General features: G+C 43.9%; 1 protein-coding gene across 2 annotated transcripts in view; it reads left to right on the plus strand.

Annotated features, from left to right (window-relative positions):
- The first annotated feature begins 1,295 nt into the window (after positions 1-1,295).
- LOC144668821 (TLC domain-containing protein 4-B-like) overlaps positions 1,296-25,689 on the plus strand; it is a 51,324-nt gene continuing 26,930 nt past the window's right edge. The window contains exons 1-3 of one of the 2 annotated variants that reach the window (XM_078531199.1): positions 1,296-1,365; positions 8,043-8,189; positions 16,407-16,496. In XM_078531199.1, the coding sequence (XP_078387325.1) occupies positions 8,047-8,189; positions 16,407-16,496 (233 nt within the window). In that variant the 5' untranslated portion in view covers positions 1,296-1,365; positions 8,043-8,046. The remainder of the gene's footprint in view (positions 1,366-8,042; positions 8,190-16,406; positions 16,497-25,689) is intronic. The other variant, XM_078531200.1, reaches the window with a different exon arrangement.

Below are 25,689 nucleotides of genomic sequence, written 5' to 3' on the forward strand. Positions count from 1 at the left end.
TGGGGTTACTGCACTCCTCCGGCTGGTGGTGACAAGGCATTATTGCACTCCTCCTGCTTGTGGCAAGGGGTTATCACACTCCTCCTGCTGGTGACAAGGGATTATTGCACTCCTCTTGCTGGTGACAATGAGTTATTACACTCCTCCCGCAGCTGGCATGGGGCTATTACACTCCTCCTGCTGGTGACGAGGGATTATTACATTCCTCCCGCTAGTGACTCGAGGTTATTCCACTCCTGCTGGTGATAAGGGGTTATTACACCGCTCCTGCTGGTGACTCAGGGTTATTACACTCCTGCTGCTGGTGACTCAGTGTTATTACGCTCCTCCTGTTGGTGACCCGGGGCTATTACACTCATTCTGCTAGTGACAAGGGGTTATTACACACCTCTTGCTGGTGACTCAGGGTTATTACACTCCTCCTGCTGGGGACTCGGGGTTATTACAGTCCTCCTGCTGGTGACTCAGAGTTATTACATTCCTCCTGCTGGTGACTCGGGGTTATTACACTCCTCCTGCTGGTGACTCGAGGTGATTACAGTCCTCCTGCTGGTGACAAGAGGTTATTACACTCCTCCTGCTGGTGACTCATGGTTATTACACTCCTCCTGCTAGTGACTCACGATTATTACACTCCTCCTGCTGGTGATAAGGCATTATTACATTCCTTATGCTGGTGACAAGGGGTTATTACACTCCTCATGCTGGTGATTCGGGGTTATAACAGTCCTCCTGCTGGTGACTCAGAGTTATTGCACTCCTCCTGCTGGTGATAAGGTGTTATTACACTCCTTATGCTGGTGACAAGGGGTTATTACACTCCTCATGCTGGTGACAAGGGGTTATTATAGTCCTCCTGCTGGTGACTCAGAGTTATTACATTCCTCCTGCTGGTGACTCGGGAATATTACACTCCTCCTGCTGGTGACAAGTGGTTATTACGTTCCTCCGCCTGGTGACTCGGGGTTATTACACTCCTCCTGCTGGTGACAAGTGGCTATTACACTCCTCCTGTTGGTGACTCGGGGTTATTACACTCCTCCTGCAGGTGACTCGGGGTTATTACACTCCTCCTGCTGGTATCAAGGGGTTATTACGCTCTTCCTGCTGGTGACTGGCGGTTATTACACTCTTCTTGCCGGTGACTGGCGGTTATTACACTCCTCCTGCAGGTGACTCGGGGTTATTACACTCCTCCTGCTGGTATCAAGGGGTTATTACACTCCTCCTGCTGGTGACTCGCGGTTATTACACTCGGTCAATGGGTTAGGGACCGGAAGTACTCTAGTGGTTTTGCAGTTCCGGTTCGGGTGTATTGGGAGTGCGGTGATATTGAGCATGCGTTGGACTCTGTTCAAAACAAGTGTAAGTTTTACATAAATCTGTCAATCAGTAAATGTTAGTGTGTGTTCTGGATTTAATGTCAGTCTGAATGCCGAAGGGGCAATAATGAAAATGGGCCAAGGCCGAGGGGAGGAAAAGGATTTTGTGGAGGGTGATTTGTCCCTAACAAATCCACAGGAGTCCTGAGTGGAAATTTGATGCAGTGAGAGCCCAGTCTGCAGCTATCCACACAATGCAGGAAATGGGAGTGGGGTTGGGATTGGGAGTGGGAGCAGGAATGGGATTTGGGAGTGGGAGCAGGAATGGGATTTGGGATTGGGAGCAGGAGTGGGATTGGGAATGGGAGCAGGATTGGGAATGGGAGCAGGAGCCTGCGAGTTGTTTGGTCAGGTGTTTGGAGTTGGTCAGTGACACCAAGCAGAAGGTGATGGCAGCTTTCTGGATTGGAAGGTGTTACTCCCCAAGAGTCAGCTTTCTGTTTCACTTTTCAAGTTAACAAACTCAACTCCAGTGCAGGGCACAGAATTATAAGTGTACAGGTGATATGGAACTTGACAAAGCCTTAGATACCAATTGGGATAGTTGTAATCTTCAGGATGTGACAGGAGGTTGAAAAGGAAGTATGGAATAGAGTTCATTCAGGAGACATATAATGCACTTTAGAAAGACTAATTTGGAAAGTTAGAATGCTGTAAATGTCACAATTTTGAAAATTGTTGAGCAGAGAGACATTGGTGTCTGTTACATTGCTATATTATTCATGGAGAGCTGGAAACTAATTGTTACGTGAATATATATCCCAGGGTGCCATATTCACCATTGCACTGCAGTCGCGTGCCACATACAACCCATCAGTAGACCAGCAACACATATATTTGTTATCTAGTTCATGGTTTATGTCAATACTTTAGAGGTAATGTTTAGTTCTGGGGACATTATTGTTATGAAGGTAAGACAACTAAAATGCTCAGCTTCAGAGATTGCCAAAACAACTCAAGAACTGGCAGTTCAGAAGTTTACCCATGTTTGTTTAATAGAGTCAGAATAGAAGAGATGGAGCTACAAAACAGCAGGTGGGCTTACTTAGCTGGAGAACTGGTGATATGATGTCTACACTGTTTGGAAAGAAGTGCAGTCCAGAAAGATGTTTTGTTTTTGGAGTGAGAACTAAATTAGTTCAAAGCATTCAGTGAACCCTGAAAGGTGATGTCATCATGGAGATGGGTGGAGCTTAAGGTTCTCTGGTTTTAATTTGAGTGTTCAGCAGAGGAAGAGGCTGGATATCGAAAGGGGGCAACTATTAGCAGATTCCAGGTAGAGAGGGCTGTCGGTTGCTGTTTGGACCTTAAGCAGTTTGCAGCTCACAGAGAAACCCTGGGAGATGTTAGCAGGCTGCAGGCAGTGAGGCCTCAGAGAAGTCCTGGGAGCTGAGAAGATGGCAGAAGGTCACTGGTTCTGCGCCAGTAGTTAGGGCTCAGAAGAAGCCCGGGGAGCCATCTCTAGCTTGGGGCAACCAGGAGATTGGAGGGACAGTTCCAGTTTAGTGAAGTTAGTGATCTGGGAAGGAGTTGGAAGTGTGCCAGTAATTAGAGGTGAATGTGCAGCTTTGTGAATCCTGTGGAAGGCAGTCTCAGGTGAAGAAATTGAACCATTGGGCTGTGAGCAGTTGTTGAGGCAATCCAAATTGGAGTGATTTTTGGGGAATTCAGAGGCTAAATCTTCAAAAATGAAGAGTTGAAATCCCTCCATGAGGGAGACAGAATTTTAATAAGATATTATGACTCACAGTAGTCACTGACATCTGGGTGGGTAGCCAAAAAATCCATGGGATCTGTTTTGATTGCACCTGCCATTTAATGTGCACTATAGTATGTTCAATTACGGTTTACATGGTAATTCATGTTTACCTCATGTTAATTCTGAATGTTCGAGTATAAGATAGATATTGTAGATTGTTTTGCTTTTCTGACTTTGTATAGTAAAGTTTATTTTGTTTGTTTGAAATCGTGGAATCTTGTGGCTTTATTCTCTTAGTGGGTAACTGGGATTTCAAACTTGGTCTACTTTGTCTACTTTATATAAAAAGTTACTGGATCCTAACTGGATCGTAACACACTTGATGAAGCTCCAGCATTTTGAGTCTAAAGCATGATTATTTCTAATATATTGGAACCAGAAGGTACAACATGGTGGCAGTGAGATGTCTGTGATAAAAATCCAAATATTTTAAACAAATATAATGCTGAATTAAATGGAAAAATCAACCTGAATTCATGCCAGATTGAGAGAGAGAGAAAAGCTGTATGAGTTGTGTGAAAGTGAAATGGCCATCACGGTAATAAACACACAGCTCCAGCCCATGATGAATGGGGAGGCTGATGATGTCATAGACACATTTGAGAAGTTTAAACAAAAGTGTGGACTGACATTCAGTAACTTTCTAAAAGGCACTTGTGAAGAGGAAAGGGTCAGCTACATCTTCTTGTGGGCAGGAGAGAAAGGGTTAAATTTGTTTAATAACTGCAAGCTGAGTGAAGACGACAGCAGAAGCCCAGACACAATCTTTTGAAAAATTCATCATACATCGCCAGTCCAAGTCAAATCATTGGATCTACTGATATGAATTTTAAGGTCTGAGGCCGCAACCAAGTGAGCCTGTTGACAATTTCACAATAAAACCGAAAAATGCAGCCAGAAAATGTAAATTTAAGGACACAGATGAAAGGCTGCTATACCAGCTCATTTGGGGCTCTGCACACACTGAAGTACAAGAAAATTTAATTGTGAGCTTGTCATTTCCAATATCGCAGGATATAGACATTGCTAGAGCACATGAAGCCACAAGTAGACAGATGAAGATGCTGACTACTGTTACGGTGTGCCATTATGATGTTACAAATTTTTAGAAAATCTGTTCTGAAGGTCACATTTTTAAAAAGAAAACCTTGGACTGAATTTAAATACTGTTTCAAAATGGCTCCAAGCTACCAGACAGAATTGTTGATTTCAGACTGCGTTTTCTCTTCCGAGAGAAAGAAAGACAATCCTTAATTTAATTATGGTTCAATGTTGTCGCTTCCAGGAGGTAACAAAGTTTTTATTGATGCCTCACTTTACGTATGTAAATGTTGCATTGGCCAGGACATAAGCTAAGAACCACAGGTGGGAGAAGGGCTGTTTGAATTGTCAATGCCTTATTTGGCAGTGACTGAGCATTGTTGTACACGTCACGTGGTAACAGTGGCCATCTTTGCCTTACCTGCAAAAAGCAGTGAAAAGGACAGGAAGCTGAGAGGTCCATAGAGAAGCACCTTAAAAAGGTTTCAACCCAGGGAGAGACAGAGAATGGCATTAAAAGCAGCTATTGGTCAACTGTAAAATAACTAGGCAGTTAGAAGTGTCACACCTGTAGAACAGGAGTAAGGATCCGTCTCCCCTACCTGTAAACCTGATTCCACCTACTAAATTCACCTTAAGGCAACCTCTGGCAATTCAACAGTGGAAGCCATCACAGCTGCAGAGGCAACTCTACAACTTTAAGACCTTCACTGCAGACAATGCAACACCTAAACTTCAAAACATATCAGGCCTGCAACAAATATGGACTAAACTTCATTTATATTTATAAGGATTGTTTTATCTTCATTTTTAACTAGTCCTTGTGTGTGTTTGTTTCCAGAGCAATAGAGTGAAATAAATTAACCTTTTCCTTTTTTTAAGTAAAAAGGCTTTGCTGCTGGGTTATTTTAAATTGAATTTCTCATTCCACGGATAAGGAAAGACATACACATGCATACAAACTTATTGTTCACTGGTGACTTTGGGAGAACACATTTAAAGTATCCATGAAACAACTTTAAAGGGCTAACATTCAGTTAAGAGAAAGGCTGGAAGGTTGATGCAGCGAAACAGCAACAAAAGAATTATGGTTTCACTCTGAAATAAAAGCCAGGAAGCAATATAGTGCTAGTAAATGCTGTATCTCAGTCGTCATCACAGGAGAAACATGAGATTAAAGATCTAGGTGTAAAGATCCATCACCTAGTAAACATAACACACTAAAACTGAATCAAATGAGAGTTGAGACCAGAAAAGATGAAGAGTTTCAGATGCTCTCTCCGCAAGTGGTCCAGGGATGGCCTGATGAGATACAGCAAGCACAGCTACAATACGACAGTACTGGTCTATCAGAGATGACATCTCACTGGAAGATGGTGTTCTGCTAGCTGGATCCCAAAATGATGCAGGAAGAACTTCTCCAGAAGATACATGAAGGCCACGTGGGAATGGAGAAGTGTAAACTCAGAGCCAAGTCAGCTGTGTATTGAATAGGCATCTACGGAGACATTGAAAATATAATATCTACATGCAATATATGTTAGAAGTACAGAATGACACAGCAGAAAGAGGAGATGATAGTTACTGAAGTAGCAATTGGACCATTGCATACTGTGCGAGCAGATTCATTCACAGACAATCAAGAATGCTATCTCATAGTCTTGGATTAATAGATAAAGTTCCCTTTTATCCAATTTATTTGAAAGGTGAACGATTTGAGAGCTATAACAGTTCTCTCAGCAGTATGAGTTCTGTTTGCTGAGCAAGGGATTCCTGAAAGAATAATATGTGACAATGGAGCCCAAATCAGCTCCAGAGAGTTTAAGGAATTTGCGGAACTGTATGGGTTCAGCATCATCACCTCATCAGCACATTATCCAAGGGACAGGGGACAAGAGCTTTTAGAAAAAACAGTCCAGATGGTCAAGAGAACACTCGTGAAATGCCAAGAGACAAAGGAAGAGCCAAACCTTGCCTTATTGTCATTCTGGTTGACACCTCTTGAGGTTGACATGAAATCACCTGCAGAGCTCTTAAATAGAAGAAGGTAGAAGATAACTCTGCTAGGTGAGATCCTCCCCACAAGTGACCAGGAGGAAGTAAGACAAGAACTCACTGATGCACAGGTAGAAGGAAGTCACCAATTCAACAAGCATGCTAAATCCCTGCATGAACTGTTGAAAGGACCAACTATACTTGCACAGGATCCAGTCCGGAAAACCTGGAATCCAGCAAAGGTTGTTGGCGAAGCCGTGATTCGAAGATCATACATCATTGAGATGGAAACTTGTAAGGAAATGAGGAGGAACGGAGTCTATATTTGACCTATACATGAACTGGAAAAGAAGAAAAGATCATCAACAATGCCAGCAACATCACTGGCCAGTGAGACAACATCAACAGCATCACCAATAAGTGTTGAAACATCAACATTGTCACCAGCAGGTGACACAACATTAGCAACATCGAGCACGACTCCTACAACATCAAGAGCAACATGCACAACATTGCCTGTGCAGGGTGCCAGCTCGTATCTGACAGCGATAAATGTCAAATCTACAGGATGGAGGCACAACATCCTACCACCTAAGCGATACCATGAATAATAATTTGAGAAAAGAAAACAAGCTACAAATGACCCTTAAGATGTTTAGTTTATTTATAAATGTCGATTGTTAATCTTCTTTAGAAAATAAAGTTAATGGTTGTAGCAGTTATATTTATACAGAGGCACTATTTTTTTTTAAAAAGAGAGATATATTGTTGTATTAGTCGTAAAGAGCTAGGAACTAATTGTTATTGTGAATATATATCCCAGGATGCCATATTCACTGCCGCAGTGCAGTCACGTGCCGAGTAACAATTTATTAGCCTATCAGTCCAGCAGCCACATGAAGGCAGCAAGAAATACATTCAATGAAGCACCAGCATTTTGAGTCTAAAGTGTGATTATTTCTAACATATGGGAGCTAGAAAACATAACAGCATCCATATACACAATCCTTAAAGGGTGGTAGGGCAAGTTGCTAGGGTGGTGTAAAAAACATGTTTTATTGGGTTTTTAAATGGAGAAATAGAATATAAAAGCAAAAGGACCATACTAGATGTAATGAGGAGATGCAGTAAAAGTCAGAACTGTGATCCACGAACAGAGAAGTGACAAATAGAAGTTTTCAAGTTGAAGAGCAGCTTGATAGAGAAAATCTATTCCCTCTGCCAAGAGCTCATGAATCAGGGGTCCTAGCCCTAAAATCATTGGCAAATGATCAAGAGGATAGGTGAGGACAAATATTTTCACTGAGTCCCCAGAATTGGGAATCTTCAATCTGAAAAAGCTCTTTCCATAAATCATCTGAAATGAGTTGGACAGGTTTTGAGGATGAGTAATTTAAAGGGTTATGGACAATAAGTGTGGGACCTAGCACAGGCATGATGAGCTGCATGGCCTCTTTGTGTGCTGTAAGTTTCTATAAGAAATAGTCTTTCTAGCAGCTGTCTGACTTAGTTACCATGCCAGTTCTGTTTACTGCTGAATCTAGGAGTTAATATAGGGCTGGCTGTTTTACTGTTACGTCAAAAATCTGATCAGATTAACTCGCAAATTGTGAGAACAAGAAGATCTGTTCATTACATTGATTAGACGGATTAGTGTTAAATATGCTCAGATTTAATAAATTTTTAAATGCGCCCCTCTAAAGTACAAGAGCTGACTCTGTAGTACAGTTATCAGACCAGGACTGGGTTGCTTCCTTCTATCATGTGAGTATGGGAGTGAGTGTGAATATGTGAGTATGAATGCTTCTGTTTAACTCACTGCTCATTTCACTGACTGAGCTGTGCTTTTTGTGTTTTCTTCTCAGGGGAATGGATGTGTCCTATATGATTGTTGTTGGCAGTTTCTTCGTTTTCCAGGTCCTATTTCATGTCGTCACTCCCCGTCTCTCCACTCTGCTCAGCTGGGGATACAAGAATTTATCTCAGGAACAAAAAACAGAATGGGACTCAAGGTACTTCATCACTTGACTCTGACCAGTAGTGCAGATATATTATTTGAGCTTCTGAGGTTGAATCTATTGCCTGGCTGATTGTGTTGGCTTTTGTATGTGCCAATCTCTGCCCATTGAAGAGACCTTTGCTACAGTCTGAGGCAGAGATTGCTGTCAGAGGCATCCAGCCTGCTTCCGATGGTGTACTGGCTGTGAAAATATAAATGTACATGGGTTGCATTCACCTTGTGCATTTGGCTGTGACGGTTGTTCACAGCACATTTACACCATATTGACTCTTATGTACAAACAGGGCCGAGTGGGTTCTATCTAACTAAAGTATAAATTGGACGTCAAAATAAACTGAGCCTTTCACTTCAGGACAGCAGTGTGTCATACAGTAAGGGCCTGGAGAGTACCCTCATCAGTGTCTTTTTACTCTAGACTTGACTCTTCCTTCCAGCCCCATGACCACTACCACCTAGAAGGGCAAGGGCAGCATATAGATGGGAACATCGCCACCTGGAAGTTCCCCTCCAAGTCACACACTATCCTGACTTGGAAATATATCACCGTCCCTTCACTGTCGCTGGGTCAAAATCCTGTAACTCCCTCCCTAACAGCACTGTGGGTGTACCTACACCACATGAACTGCAGCGGTTCAAGAAGGCAGCTCACCACCACCTGCTCAAGGGCAATTAGGGATGGGCAATAAATGCTGGGCTAGCCAGCGAAGCCCACATCTCATAAATGAATAAATTTTTAAAAGTCCCAACTCTACTGGCTGCCCTTCCATTTTCCACTGTCCACAAACTTGAGCTCATCCAAAACTCTGCTGTTTCCAAACCCTACTGAGTCCTATTCACCCATCATCCTCATGCTGACTTACATTGGGCTCTCACTCATTCTTGTTTACGAATCCTTCTTCATCCCTCCCTGTCTCTGTAACTTGGTACAACCTTTCAGGGCCCAGGAGAGGGCGAGGTGCAGACAGTGCTAATCACCAGGGCCTGTGCATCTTAGGAGGGCCCAGGGTAATTGGCCGGGTAACTTGTCAATGGGGTTGCTCAGTGTCCAAAGCAGCCAATCAGGCATGTAGACCTGATTGACAGGCTATTTGGCCAGTAATTGCTGTTGTCCTGAACAGCAGCAATCATTGGCTCAGTTGGATGCATCAGATTCCCCAGTCCTTCCTGTTTTTTCCTACCTTCTTGTGTTGTCGGACTCGTGTGCTGCTTTCTTACCCGGCTGGAGGCTGCTGGAGTGCAAGATAAGTGCTTCAACGTTTATTTTACCTCCACTTCTGAAGGCCCTTCCTCTCCCGACATCATCTCTGAGTTTTGAAGTCCTCCCCTAGTCTATTCCTTCAACATGGTCAGCGATGGTGTCTATGGTCCAGGGCCCTTCTCCTCCCGATTTCTTCTCAATGTCACAATCATCGAGGGAAGGGACAGGGGGAGGACTTCGGAACTTAGGGATGAGGTCAGGAGGGGAAGGGCCCTTTGCCACGGTTATCGGAACAGTAGGGAGGGGTTTTACTTTTGAGTTCTGAAACTAACTCCTTCAACATGAATTTTATCTTAATTCTTTCTTCAGGTTAGTTTTTCATTGGCCTGATTTAATGATAACACAAAACAACCATAGTGACTAGTGGGATCCTGATGTTCACATTTGTATCCCGGAATATGCACAAACCTCCCTTTCTGTTAGTGAGGCGGGCCGACTGAGATATATTTGGATCGGTGTTGCTCTGCTTAAATTTTTAAATGAAGTAATTTTTGCAAAGCATGCAAAATAAAATGCAAATTGCATCTGTCTGCTGAACTTAAAAATGAAGAAGTAAACGAGTGAGATGTTCAAACTGCAATAAAGCGGGATATTAATTTCCCTGAGCTATCACACATTTCAAGTCAAACATTTCAATTCTCAGCCCCTTTAGTAGGTTCTCATAGAGCTGTAGACCAAGTCTGGGGCAGGGGCAAATCTCCAGCTCCCATAGGCACACTGACTGTTGGCAAATTGTTTCTCGTGTGTCGGTGCAGACTCGATGGGCAGAAGGGCCTCTTCTGCACTGTGTGATTCTGTGAAATTGGGAAATCTCTACCAGTGGGCCGTGATATCTGTTGGTGAGTCAGGTACAACTCCCACTTTCTGCTCCTCCAGCCACAGTCTCACACTTCCTCTGTCTCTCTCCCATTTTCCCAGTTGGGTCTTGATTCTCCGCTCGAGTCTGTCCTTCAGCTGCCTTCATTCTCACTGTAGCAAAGAGTCACATGTTCCTTAGCTCTGGTTAAACACCCTTTTCAGTTAGATGTCTCTGCTGGTAAAAGGTGGAGTAGGGCAATGGAAAAGCACTAAAACAAAACCCAAATCCCATCGGAAAAACACGGGCTTCGACAGGGTGGAAGCTGGTGGCACCTGGTCACATGTTACTGTCAGAAGAGTTTACAGGAATCCAGATAACTGAATGTACCCAGTGGAACATCTGAATCCACCTGGACTTGTGACAAAATACCCAAGCCTAACGCCCCCGATATTTTAATTTGTGTGAAAAGTGTGAAGATGTGGAAGCAGTGAGGAACTCGAGTTTGGGCAGGAAGACAGTTCCTTGAATCAACAATTCATGAGGTTGCTTTCTGACTGGTCTGTGTAAGAGAATAAAAGGAAGTGCCCAGTGACAATGATATGTCAATAGTGATTTCAATCCTAACACTAAACCCAACCGTAACAATGTTGTCAACAATGTTTTTCTAAGACTGACCTTAATCTTGCACCAGTCTAATCCCAGCCCCAAGTATCACACTAAAACCACGACTTCCAATGGGCTTTATAAATAGGTACATAGAGTACATAAGGTTATCTAAAGCTATATGAAATAGTTTGACCCCAATGTAACTATTGTTTCAAAAATCTGGGCACCTAAAGGATGTGAGGGGGAGGGTTAAAGGGTTGTGGGGGGCAGGGGAGAATGCGAAGATGAGCAGCCCAGAAACAGGAGAAGCACCAGGGCCCATGATTTCTCTCCCTGGCCCTGATTCAAGATCTCTGTGCTCCAATTCTAGCCTTTTGCACATCCAGATTTTAATCGATCCACCACTGGCAGTCATGATTTCAGCTGTCTAGACCCTAAGTTCTAGAATTTCCACCCTAAACCCTTCCTCCTCTCAACCCCTCACTCCTCCTTTAAGATGCTCCTCAAAACCTAGCTCTTTGGTTAAGCTTCTGGTCACCTGTCCTAATATCTCCTGATGTGGTTTGTTGCCAAATTTTGTTTGATAACACCCCTGTGAAGCACCTTGGGAAGTTTTACTAAGTTAAAGGTGCTATATAAATACAGGTTGTTGTTGTTAGATATGTAGCAGAACAGGGTTAGAAACACAGAAGCCTTCCTGTAACTCTCCACATAACTGAATTCCCTTGTTCCTGGCATCATTCTAGTGAGCCTCTTCTATACCCTCACCAAGGCCTCAACATCCTTCCCAAAGTGTGGTGCTCAGAATTGAACACAATACTCCAGCTGAGACTGAACCAGTGTTTTATAAAGGTTTTCCATAACTTCCATGCTTTTTCAGCGACTCTTCCCGAAATTAATTTCAGGGAGCACCTGTGCAGTTGGAAGACTGGGGAGAAAGCGAGCACGTTGGTGTAAGTAGGATTTAAGCATGGATTCCTGCAATGCAGTCACTTCCGGTGCAAAGTATTGACACGTGTGGAATTTAAAGTAAGATTATTTAAAGTGCTGCCAGCAGCCCAGCAAGATAAGGATCTGTTTCCTCAAGCAATAAAAACAAGGTCCAGGCAGAATAAACACTGGCAAATGCACGAGTGCAGTTCCAAAGTCCATTTGAGGACTTTCATAACACTGACATTGTATACAGTAATCTGACAAGCTCAAAATTAAAATTAATTAAAATAAAAAGGCAAGAGCTTTATTTAATTTTTAACCTCGTAACAACAGGAAACAAACGAAAAGTTTTTTTTTCAATGGCAACTTTGCAAAAACTGCATTGTAATATACCATGCGTTATGTAACATTCATCACGTTCGTTTCGTTCAAGATGCAATGGAAAAATATGCAATTGTCCAGCCTTCAATCATATCCCATTATAATTATTTGAATACTCAAATTTGGCAGATGGAGTAAAATGTGGGTAATGTGAACTTGTCCACTTTGGCAGGAAGAATAGAAAAGCAGAATATTATTTAAATAGAGAGAGATTTCAGAACTCGGTGGTACAGAGGGACCTGGGTTTCCTGGTACATGACTCACAAAAGGTTAGTATACAGGTACAGCAAGTGATTAGGAAAAAAAATGGAGTGGTTCTGTTTATTGCAAGGAGAATGGAATACAAAAGTAAGAAAGAATTGTTACGGGGTGCTGGTGAGAGGACATCAGGAGATTTTTTTTTTATCCATTCACAAGATGTGAGCATCACTTGTTAGGCCAGCATTTATTGCCCACCCCTAATTTCCCTTGAGAAGGTGGTGGTGAGCTGTCTTCTTGAACCGCTGCAGTCCATGTGGCGTAGGTACACCCACAGTGCTGTTAGGAACAGAGTTTCAGGATTTTGACCCAGCAACAGTGAAGGAAAGGCGATATATTTCCAAGTCAGGATGGTGAGTGACTTGGAGGGGAACTTACAGATTGTGGTGTTCCCATGCATCTCCTGCCCTTGTCCTTCTACATGGTATTGGTTGTGGGTTTGGAAGGTGAAGAAGAAGCCTTGGTGAATTCCTGCAGCATCTTGTCGATGGTACACACTGCTGCTACTGTGCGTCGGTGATGGAGGGAGTGAATGTTTGTGGATGTGGTGCCCATCAAGCGGGCTGCTTTGTCCTGGATGGTGCCGAGCTTCTTGAGTGTTGTGGGAGCTGCACTCATCTAGGCAAGTGGGGAGTATTTCAGCACACTTTTGACTTGTGCCTTGTAGATGTTGGGGTGGACAGGCTTTGGGGAGTCAGGAGGCGAGTTACTCGTTGCAGGATTCCTAGCCTCTGACCTGCTGTTGTAGCTACAGTATTTATATGGCTAGTCCAATTCAGTTTCTGGACAATGGTAAACCCCCCAGGATGTTGATAGTGGGGGATTCAGTGGTGGTAATGCCATTGAATGTCAAGGAATGATGGTTGGATTCTCTCTTGCTGGAGATGGTCATTGCCTGACACTTGTGTGATACAAATGTTACTTGTATCTATGCCCCTCATAATTTTGATTACCTCTATTAGGTCCCCCCCTCAGCCTTCTCTGATCTAAGGAAAACAACCCTAGCTTATCCAGTCTTTCTTCATAGCTGAAACGCTCCAGCCCAGGCAACATTCTGGTGAAGCCCCTCTGCACCCTCTCCAGTGCAATGAGATCCTTCCTATAGTGTGGCGACCAGAACTGCACACAGTACTCCAGTTGTGGCCTAACTAGCATTTTATACAGCTCCAACATAACCTCCCTGCTTATATTCTATGCCTCAGCTAATAAAGGCAAGTATCCCATATGCCATCTTAACCAACTCATCTACCTGTGCTGCTGCCTTCAGGGATCTATGTACACCAAGATCCCTCTGATCCTCTGTACTTCCTAGGGTCCTACCGTTCATTGTGTACTCCCTTGCCGTGTTAGTCCTCCCAAAATCCATCACCTCACACTTCTCGGGATTAAATTCCATTTGCCAGCCCATCTATATTGTCCTGTAATTTAAGGCTGCCCCCCCTCACGATTTACGACACCACCAATTTTCGTGTCATCTGCGAACTTACTGATCATACCTCCTATATTCACATCTAAATCGTTAATGTACACTACAAACAGCAAGGGTCCCAGCACCAATCCCTGCAGTACACCACTCGTCACAGGCTTCCAATCACTAAACTAACCTTTGACCATCACCCTCTGTCTCCTGCCACTAAGCCAATTTTGGATCCAATTTGCCAAATTGCCCTGGATTCCATGGGCTCTTACATTCTTGATCATTCTCCCATGCGGGACCTTGTCAAAAGCCTTACTGAAGTCCATGTAGACTACATCAACTGCATTACCTCATCTACACAACTGGTCACCTCCTTGAAAAATTCAGTCAAATTTGCTAGACATGATGTCCTCCTGACAAAACCATGCTGACTATCCCTGATTAATCCCTGCCTTTCCAAGTGGAGCTTAATCCTGTCCCTCAGAATTTTTCCAATAGTTTCCCTACCACTGATGTTAGACTCACTGGCCTGTAATTACTTGGTTGATCCCTACTACCCTTCCTGAATAATGGTACCACATTCGCTGTCTTCCAGTCCTCTGGCACCTCCCCTGTGGCCAGAGAGGATTTGAAAATTAGTGCCAGAGCCCCTGCAATCTCCTCCCATTTAGCATGGTGTTAGTGCCACATGACACGATGGAGGGCATCCTCAATGTGAAGCCAGGGCTTCGTCTCCATACAGACTGTGCGGTGGTCACTCCTACCAATACTGTCATGGACTGATGCATCTGCAGCAGGCAGGTTGGTGAGGATGAGGTCAAATATGTTTTTCCCTCTTGTTGGTTCCCTCACCACCTGCCTCAGACCTAGTCTCAGCCAGCTCAGTCAGTAGTGGTGCCACCAAGCCACCCAGAGTACATTCTGTCCCCTCAGTGCTTCCCCCAAGTGGTGTTCAACATGGAGGAGCACTGATTCATCAGCTGAGGGAGGGGTGTGGTACATTAGAATCAGCAGGAGGTTTCCTTGCCCATGTTTGACCTGATGCCATGAGACTTCATGGGGTCCGGAGTCGATGTTGAAGGCTCCCAGGGCAACTCCCTCCCGACTGTCTACCACTGTACCACCACTTTAGCTGGGTCTGTCTTGCCAGTGGGACAGGACATACACAGGGATGGTGATGGTGGTGTCTGGGACATTATCTGTGATTCTGGAGGATGACTACGTCAGGCTGTTGTTTGACTAGTCTGTGAGACAGCTCCCCAGATTTAGGCACAAGCCCCCAGATGTTAGTAAGGAGGACTTGGCAGGGCTGATAGGGCTGAGATTGTTGTTGTCGTTTCCGGTGCCTAGGTCGATGCTGGGTGGTCCGTCCGGTTTTATAGCGGTTTCATACAACTGTGTGGCTTGCTAGGCTATTTAAATTGTCAGCCACATTTCTGTGGACCTGGAGTCACTTGTAGGCCATACCAGGTAAGAATGGCATTAGTGAAGTGTCTGATCATCGTTTTGGTAGCATTTCCATTCATATGAACATACGAATTAGGAACAGGAGTAGGCCATTTGACCCCTCGAGCCTGCCCTGCCATTTGATAAGATCATGGCTGACCTGATTGTGGTCTCAACTATATCCCCTGTCTACTCCCTACACCCTTTGACTCCCTTGTCTATCAAGAATCTATCTAACTCAATGAGAGGAGGAGCAGGAGTTGGCCATTTGGCCCTTTGAACCTGCTCCTAATTCATATGTTCATATGAATGGAAATGCTATCAAAATGATGACCAGGTATTTTACTTCAGAAGAAAATTAGACAGAATTCACTTTCACTTCTAGCTGACCCTCATAATGGCCATTATGCACTAGGACACCAGCTGCAATGACTGTTACCCTGGTTTTGCTAGTCTTGTATATTTCCATATCTTTTTGGTTAATGGCTACACTGTGATCATGTTGTCTTCCTACCAGATTGTTTGCTCCAACTCCTTCTCATAACTTATCTTAATTGCATTTTATTACAATCCCCACAGAGACCTTTGGCTTTTAAAAAGAGATATGAATTTCCCAAAAACTATCATAAAAATCCCACAGCAAGATTTCAAGTTTTAAGACTTTTACCATAACAATCTAATATTGCTTCAAAACATACAATGTTATCTCAGTTGTATCTATCACATGTATTCGATCAAATGACAGAACAATTCTAATGCCCTTTGCTCTGAAGATCATATCAGGTCAATTTAAATCTAAAATCTCTCCAGTATTGAAAAAATACGAATTATGGAAAAATTAATTGTGGTTCTTGTCAAACCCTTAATAATAGAGGTGTTAACATAGAGGTGTTGCCACCTTAGTCAGAGTAAATCATTTCTCTCTTACAAAGGCAGGATTAAGGGTTATGAAGCAGTGGTACCTTCAGTGCACACAGTTATTCTGCTTGGGCGTCACTGTTTAATTGTGGTCCCCTGGGATCAGTCAAAACAAGCTTTACTTTGACATAATATGCAGATTTGATTTACACGAGATCACTCTCTTTACTTACATCTTACTGTGTCTCCTTAGATGTGTCTCCACGATTCATGCTCTTGTGGTTGGGGGATTAGCTTTATACATCCTTTGGTTCGATGACCCTGTCAACAGAGACCATGTCTGGTAAGAATATGGAAGTCCTTCTTACAATACTGATCCTTTCACTGAAAGTAACTAGGGCCAAAGGAGTGAGAAGGGAACTCCGCTATTCAAAAAATCCTCCACTGCTGCAGCAAGCACCAACCTTTGGGAGCTGGTATAGAGTCAAGGGAAAGTAAACCCTTAACTTGGGGTTTAGGCCATAGGCTCCTGTCAACTTTAATTAATTAAATCCAACTCTGAACAAAGTAGCTCACTGAACCATTCAGCAATTTCACAAATCTCTCTACAAATGGAACAGAGTGAACCTATCTAATTTTGTCATACCGCCCCTCAACTTCACTTACCCACCTCCTCACCTGTCCTTTAGTCCCACATACCCTTGTAGATTCATGCAAATTATATAGGTTTGATGTCATGTTTTTTTTGATATATTGGCAGAAAGTACAGATTATTCATCTTGTATACCTACAAGTAAGAAAACCATCGGGACCCAGAACGATAACTATTTTGTTGAGTTCCCAGTGCAGAATATCAGAGAATTACTAACAGTGAGCTTATTTGTATACCTAGATGAACTGTATACCTAGATGAACAATGCCAGATACTACTAAAGCAGTAACTGCCAATATTCTCACAGAAAAATTTATTTTATTTATGGTAGATTCACATTTTTATAAATAGCATACCTTAACAGCTGGATGAACATGTCTTCAAACTGGCTATAATTCTTTCACAGACGCTACTTCTTAAATTGAATTATCCTAACAACTCCTGCATTCCCCTGAAAGTGCCTAACGACATAATCAAAACCATGTATTCGCCTCTATCACACAGAATACTTTTACAGAATACAACATTATTGATACTCCAGTGCAGTATTGAGGGAGCATTGCGCTATCAGAAGTGCTGTCTTTCAGATGAAACATTAAACCAAGGCCCTATCTGCCTGTGTGGATAGAAGTAACAGGGCAATTAGGGATGGGCAATAAATGCTGGCCTAGCCAGGATACCCACATCCCATGAATTAATATAAAAAAAAATCAATGGCACTATTTCGAAGAAACAGAGCGGAGTTTTCCCCAATGTCCTAGGCAATATTTATCCCTCAGTCAATATCATGTTATGAACAGAATTTGTGTGGTCCCTTCCAGTCTGTAATCAGGATGTTTGTACATATGTACATCCGTGCGTACATAGGAATTAGGAGCAGGAATAAGCCACTCAGCCCCTCGAGCCTGCTGTGCCATTAAATAAGATCGTGGCTGATCTGATTGTAACCTCAACCCCACATTCCTGCCTACCCCCAATAATCTTTCACCCCCTTGTTAATCAAGAATCTATCTAGCTCTGCTTTAAAATATCCAATGACTCTGTGTGTATTTCTTAACCCTCAGGGTGATTTTTTGCTACTCAAAATAAATTCCAGCAGCAGTCTTTTTAGTGATTTTAAAAATAAAGAAGGTTATTTATTAACACACACTTGCCCTGGATTGTTTGAAATGCAATGTCCCAAATCACTCGTCTCACTCAACGTCACACACACAAAGGTTAAATACAGATGAAGTTAGTCATAATTATAAAAATGGTATTTATAACTCAGTCTCTTAAGTCGGTGCAGGCCTGATGTCATCTTGGTTGAGGTTAACAGAGCATTTAGATTTTCTAAAATTTTGTTGTTTGCCAGTCTAACAGTCAGGGATTTGACCTGGGAGCCCCCTAATCCCTCCTCCTCATCTGACTCTTCCTGCTGCCCTGTGCTATCTCTACTCCGTGGCAGACAGATTGAATAGGCTCTGACTGCAATACTTCTTTAATATATTAAGGTGGCATAATCAGTGTTCCTTTCTCCGGTCAGGAGTATGGATCAGACAATTTGCCTCACTGATCCTTTCAACCACCCGATGCGGACCACTAAATTTGGCCCTGAAAAAGTTATTTGGGGCAGCAGTACTAAGACCTGTTCTCCCAGCCAGAGAGTTCGAATTTTAGCATGCCCATCAGCCCTCCCTTTCCATGGGAGGCTTTTAAATGTTCCCTGGCCACAGCACGAGCATTGAAGAGTTGTTCCCGGAATCTGGACAGACACTCCAGCAATGAGCTGTACTCTTTAGGTTCCAGAAACCTTTCTTTTATTTGTTTCAGATGGTCCCGTACTTCATGTCCATAAATTAATTCAAACGGACTGAAGCCTGTGGACTCATTAGGGGAGTCCCTTGTGGCAAACAGCAGGCAGCCTAAACCTTTATCCCAGTCATGAGGGTATTCTGAGCAGTAGGTCCGAATCAGTTTTTAGGGTTTGGAGATAACTCTCTAATGCTCCTTGAGTTTGGTGGAAGGCTGACAATTTCAGCCATGTTATTCCCAGGCTGAAAAACTGCCTAGAGCAGAGAGACATGAAATTTGTCCTCTGATCGGATTGGATCCCTCTTGCCGCGCCAAACTGAGTAAAGAACTGAAAACAAAAAACTACTGCGGATGCTGGAAATCCAAAACAAAAACAGAATTACCTGGAAAAACTCAGCAGGTCTGGCAGCATCGGTGGAGAAGAAAAGAGTTGACGTTTCGAGTCCAATGACCTTCAACAGAACTCAGAGTTCTGTTGAAGGGTCATTGGACTCGAAACGTCAACTCTTTTCTTCTCCACCGATGCTGCCAGACCTGCTGAGTTTTTCCAGGTAATTCTGTTTTTGTTTCGAGTAAAGAATTGGCTCAGTCTCTGAGTCACAGCTTTGGCTTTGACCTTTCTGAGGGGAATGGCCTTAGGGAATCAGGTGGTCAGGACCATTATGGTAAGGAGGTACTGATAGCCTATCCAGGTTTTGGGGAGCAGCCCTACACAATCTTATCAGGATTTGGGTAAAAGGTTCACCAAATGCTTGTATGGGTTTGGGAGGGGCTGGTTTTATGGTGGTCTCAGGTTTCCCTGCAACCTGACAAGGTTATGCAGTACACTGCCAGGTCGGACCGGAGCTGAGGCCAGAGAAACTGCTAATGCGGGCTAAGGTTTTGCAGGTACCTGCGGGGAGGCAATGGCATAGTGGTATTGTCGCTAGACTAGTAATCCAGAGACCCAGTGTAAATGTTCTGGGGACCCAGCAGAGGTGGAATTTGAATTTGATAAAAATCTGGAATTAAAAGTCTGATGATGACCCTGAAACCATTGTCGATTGTTGTAAAAATCCATCTGGTTCACTAATGTCCTTTAGGGAAAAAAATCTGTCGTCCTTACCTGGTCTGGCCTACATGTGACTCCAGACCCATAGCAATGTGGTTGACTCTTAAATGCCCTCTAAAATGGCTTAGCAAGCCGTTCAGTTGTAACAAACCGCTACAAAGACTCAAGAAAGGAATGAAACCGAACGAACCAACCGGCATCGACCTAGGCACCGGAAACGACAACAGCAAGCGCAGCACTGTCAACCCTTCAAAATCCTCCTTACTAACATCTGGGGGCTAGTGCCAAAATTGGGAGAGCTGTCTCACAGACTAGTCAAGCAACAGCCTGACACATTCATACTCATTGAATCATACCTTACAGATAATGTCCCAGACACCACCAGCACCATCTCTGGGTATGTCCTGTCCCACCGGCAGGATAGGCCCAGCAGAGGTGGCAACACAGTGGTATACAGTCGGGAGGCAGTTGCTCTGGGCGTCCTCAACATCGACTCCAGACCTCATGAAGTCTCATGGCATCAGGCCAAACATGGGCAAGGAAACCTCCTGCTGATTACCACATACTACCCTCCCTTGGCTGATGAATCAATGCTCCTCCATGTTGAACACCACTTGGAGGAAGCACTGAGGGTGGCAAGGGCGCAGAATGTACTCTGGGTGCAAGACTTCAATGTCCATCACCAAGAGTGGCTCAGTAGTACCACTACTGACCAAGCTGACCGAGTCCTAAATGACATAGCTGCTAGACTGCGTCTGCGGCAGGTAACCAACAAGAGGGAAAAACATACTTGACCTCATCCTCACCAACCTGCTTGCCGCGGATGCATCTGTCCATCACACTATCGGTAGGATTGACCATCGCACAATTGTTGTGGAGATGAAGTCCCGCCTTCACATTGAGGATACCCTCCATCGTGTTGTGTGGCACTATCACAGTGCTAAATGGGATAGATTTCGAACAGATCTAGCAACTCAAGACTGGGCATCCACAAGGTGCTGTGGGCCATCAGCAGCAGCAGAATTGTACTCGAACACAATCTGTAACCTCATGGCCCAGCATATCCCCCATTCTACCATTACCATCAAGCCAGGGAATCAACCCTGGTTCAATGAAGAGTGCAGGAGGGCATGACGGGAGCAGCACCAGGCATACCTAAAAATGAGGTGTCAACCTGGTGAAGCTATAACACAGGACTACTTGCATGCCAAACAGCAAAAGCAGCAAGTGACAGACAAAGCTAAGCAATCCAACAACCAATGGATCAGATCTAAGCTCTGCAGTACTGCCACATCCAGTCATGAATGGTGGTGGACAATTGAACAACTCACTGGAGGAGGAGGCTCCACAAATATCCCCAACCTCAATGATGGAGGAGCCCAGCACATTAGTGCAAAAGATAAGGCTGAACCATTTGCTACTATCTTCAGCCAGAAGTGCCGAGTGGATGATCCATCTCGGCTTCCTCAGGAGGTCCCCAGCATCACAGATGCCGTCTTCAGCCAATTCAATTCATTCCACGTGATATCAAGAAACGGCTGAAGGCACTGAATACTGCAAAGGCTATAGGCCCTGCTACCATGTTTCATGGAGGCACTGGATAAGACCATAAGGCGTAGGAGCAGAAGTAGGCCATTTGGCCCATCGAGTCTGCTCCATCATTCAGTGAGATCATGGCTGATCTGATAATCCTCAGCTCCCTTACTGATTAAAAATCTATCTTAGCCTTGAATATACTTAATGAACCAGCTTCTGCAGCCCTCTGCGGTAAAGAATTCCACGGATTAACTACCCTCCAAGAGAAGAAATTCCTCCTTATCTATGTTTTAAATAGGCAACCCCTTACTCTGAGATTATGCCCTCTGGTCCAAGACTCTCCCACAATGGGAAACAACCCCTCAGCATCTACCCTACAAGCCCCCCAAGAATCTTATATGTTTCAATAAGGTCACCTCTCATTCTTCTGAACTTCAATGAGTACAGGCCCAACCTACTCAACCTCACCTCATAAGAAAATCCCTCCATACCCAGAATCAACCTAGTGAACCTTCTCTGGACTGCTTCCAATGCCAGTATATCTTTCCTTAGATAAAGGACCAAAATTGTTCACAGTATTCTAGGTGTGGTCTAACTAGTGCCTTGTATAGTTTTATACTCCATTCCCTTCGAAATAAAGGGCAACATTCCATTTGCCTTCCCTATTACCTGCTGAACTTGCATGTTAGATTTTTGGGATTCATGCACAAGGACTCCCAAATCCCTCTGTGCTGCAACTTTCTGCAGTCTTTCTCCATTTAAATAATATTCAGCTGCTGTATTCTTCCTGCCAAAGTGCATAACCTCACATTTTCTCACATTATATTCCATCTGCCATTTTTTTTGCACATTTTCTTGACCTGTCTGTATCCCCCTGTAGACTACTTGTGTCATCCTCACCACTTGCCTTCCCACCTATTTTTGTGTCATCCACAAACTTGGCTATAGTACAATCACTTCCCTCATCTAAGTTATTAATACATATTGTAAATAATTGTGGCCCCAGCACTGATATCTGTGGCACTCCACTAGTTACAGGTTGCCATCCTGAAAATGCCCCACTTATCCCAACTCTCTGTCCTCTATTAGTTAGTCCTCTATCCATGCTAATATACTACCCCCAACATCATGGGCTCTTATTAAGTAGCCTTGCGTGCAGTACCTAATCAAACGCCTTTTGGAAATCCAAATATATTACATTTACTGATTCCCCTTTATCTATCCTGCTTGTTACCTCCTCAAAGAATCCTAATAAATTTGTCAGGACTGATTTCCCCTTCATGAAGCCATGCTGACTGTGCCTGATTAGATTATGTAATTCCAAATGCTCTGCTATCCTGTTTAATAGACTCTAACATTTTCCCAATGACAGATGTTAAGCTAAATGGCCTATAGTTACCTGTTTTTTGTCTCCCTTTTTGAATAAGGGTGTTACATTGGCAATTTTCCAATCCTCTGGGACTTTTCCAGAATCTAAGGATTCTTGGAAGATTACTACCAGTGCATCCACTATCTCTGTAGCTACTTCCTTTAATATCCTAGGATGCAACCCTTCAGATGACTTATCGGCCTTTAGCCCCATTAGTTTACTGCAAAGGCTATGGGCCCTGACAATATTCCGGCAATAGTACTGAAGATTTGTGCTTCAGAACTTGTTGCATCCCTAGCCAAGCTGTTCCAGTACAGCTACAACTCTGGCATCTACCCAGCTATGTGGAAAATTGCCCAGGTATGCCCTGTACACAAAAAGCAGGACAAGTCCAACCTGGCCAATTACCGCCCCATCAGTCTACCCTCGATCATCAGTAAAATGATGGAAGGCATCATCAACAGTGCTATCAAGCGGCACTTGCTTAGCAATAACCTGCTCATTGATGTTTAGTTTGGGTTTCGCCAGGGTAACTCAGCTCCTGACCTCATTGCAGCCTTGGTTCAAACATGGACAAAAGAACTGAACTCCTGAGGTGAGGTGAGAGTGACTGTTCTTGACATCAAGGCTGCATTTGACTGAGTGTGGCATCAAGGAACCCTCGCAAAACTGAATCAATGGGAATTATGGGGAAAACTCTCCGCTGGTTGGAGTCATACCTAGCACAAAGGAAGATGGTTGTGGTTGTTAGAGATCAGTCATCTCAGCTCTAGGACATCACTGCAGAAGTTCCTCAGGATAGTGCCCTGGTCCAACCATCTTCAGCTGCTTCATCAATGATCTTCCTCCATCATAAGGTCAGAAGTGGGGAGGTTCACTGATGATTGCACAATGTTCACCATTCATGACTCCTCAGATACTGAAGCAGTCCATGTCCAAAGGCTTGGGCTGACAAGTGGCAAGTAACATTCGCGCCACACAAGTGTCAGGCAATGACCATCTCTAACAAGAGAGAATCTAACCATTGCCCCTTGACTTTCAATGGTATTACCATTGCTGAATCCCCCACTATCAACATCCTGGGGGTTATCATTGACCAGAAACTGATCTGGACTACCCATATAAATATTGTGGCTACAAGAGCTGGTCAGAGGCTAGGAATCAGTAGCAGCAGTGTGTACCACCTACAAGATGCACTGCAGATATTCACCAAGACTCCTTCAACAGTACCTGCCAAACCCATGACCACTACCACCTAGAAGGACTAGGGCAACAGATAGATGGGAACACCACCACCTGGAAGTTCCCCTCCAAGTCACTCACCATCCTGACTTAGAAATGTATCACCGTTCCTTCACTGTCACTGAGTCAAAATCCTGGAACTCCCTTCCTAACAGCACCGTGGGTGTACTGACACCACAGGGACTGCAGCGATTCAAGAAGGCAGCTCACCACCACCTTCTTAAGGGCAATTAGGGATGGGCAATAAATGCTGGCTGAGCCAGCAAAGCCCACATCCCATGAATGAATGAAAAAAAATGTTCAGCTGCTGGAATAGCATGGTCACTTCGTAATATTTCATTACAATATCCTAGGGTACGACGGTTTGGTCATTCCATTCATCTGCCAGCCTCCCAAGGTGTCCCCACTGCTATATTACTACCACATATCATGAGTAATAGCACTTGGGGTCCTGGGTGACTTCCCCCTCAGAGCAGGCAGTCTGTGCTATGCACTTTAAGTCAGGATCTGCCTGTTGTGCTGTAATTAGGAAGGTTCAACTGAGCACCTCCCCTCCTTCATACAGGTTTCCAAAGAAGGTTTCAGCTAAGCAAAAGTCTGGCTCATCCAGCTGGGGTGCTGACTCCTTTGTGTTTAAATTTGCCTGTCTGGCTTGGGACCGAGTCATTACAGAATCAGGAAAAATCCCTACAACTTCCTCCTGTCTTGGTTTTCCTTCTCTTGCTTGGTTGGTCTAGTGCTATAGGAGACGCTAGCACCTTACTGCCAGCCAAATCATTCCCATGCATGAAATCTGTCCCTGTCACCAGCAGCTCAAGGACAATTCCTACAGTGACTAGACCCAAGACTAAATCATTCTGTAAGTGGATCCGATGGATCCTCCTCCAACTCCACCTTGGCATTCAAGGAAGTACCCCAGCATTAAGGATTGAATGCCCTGGTATCTCTGAGTAGTACAATACACTTGCTCATTTCTTTAGGTGTATAGGGACACCATTCCTTGAAAGACAAAATACTGGCAGATTCTGGAAATTTTGTAAGGTTCCACCATGCTTTGGGCGGTGCTGCTGGAGGGGCTAATTTCTGTAGCTAATTTCTGCCTGATCTACCACATGACTTACAGAGTCATATTCCTCAGGACTAAGCTTCTGGATTCCTATAAGACCCACGGGCTTCCCCTTGAGCTTCCAGCATTGGGGTCCAGCATGACCTATTTCATGGCACTGAGAACACTGGCTCCCTGTGCCTTTTCTGCAGGCTTGGGGAGGACCTCATTCTTATTTTCATTTTCGTGGCTACCCCATTTTCTATTTTATTCCCCTTTCTTATCTTTCCCACATTTCTGGATGTTATTAAGCCAGGGTCTGCCCAAATGCCCAGACCTGTGGGTTAAATCTTGATCATCAGCAAAGGCTGCAACCTCCCTGGCCATTAAAACCCTCTGTTCCTCCACATGAGTCTTGAGGCTGGAAGAGAGGCAGTTTTTAATCTCCTCCAACAACATTATTTCCCTTAATCCGACATAGGTATGGTCAATTTTAAGGCTCAGATACACCGGAAAAATGCTAATTGTTTATTCTTTCAAATTCAAGGAAAGTTTGAGTGGGCTTTTTATGAGAATTTCAGTATTGTTGGTGGTAGGTTTCCGGCAGGAGTTAATAGGCACTTACGATAGTGGCTTTTACCTGTTCATAATTTTCAGAACTAACAGTGGGTAACAGAGAAAAAAAAGCCTCATGTGCTTTTCCTTATAAATGACCTTGTAGCAGAAGAGCCCAGATTTATCCCAGCCACTTTAATCTGGCGGAAAGCTTTTCAATTGAGATGTAAATGCCTCTATGTCATCACAGAATCACAAAGTGCAGAAGAGGCCCTTTGGCCCATCGAGTCTG

This window comes from Cetorhinus maximus, chromosome 28 (assembly GCF_964194155.1).
Source record: "Cetorhinus maximus chromosome 28, sCetMax3.hap1.1, whole genome shotgun sequence".
NCBI classification, from domain to species: domain Eukaryota; kingdom Metazoa; phylum Chordata; class Chondrichthyes; order Lamniformes; family Cetorhinidae; genus Cetorhinus; species Cetorhinus maximus.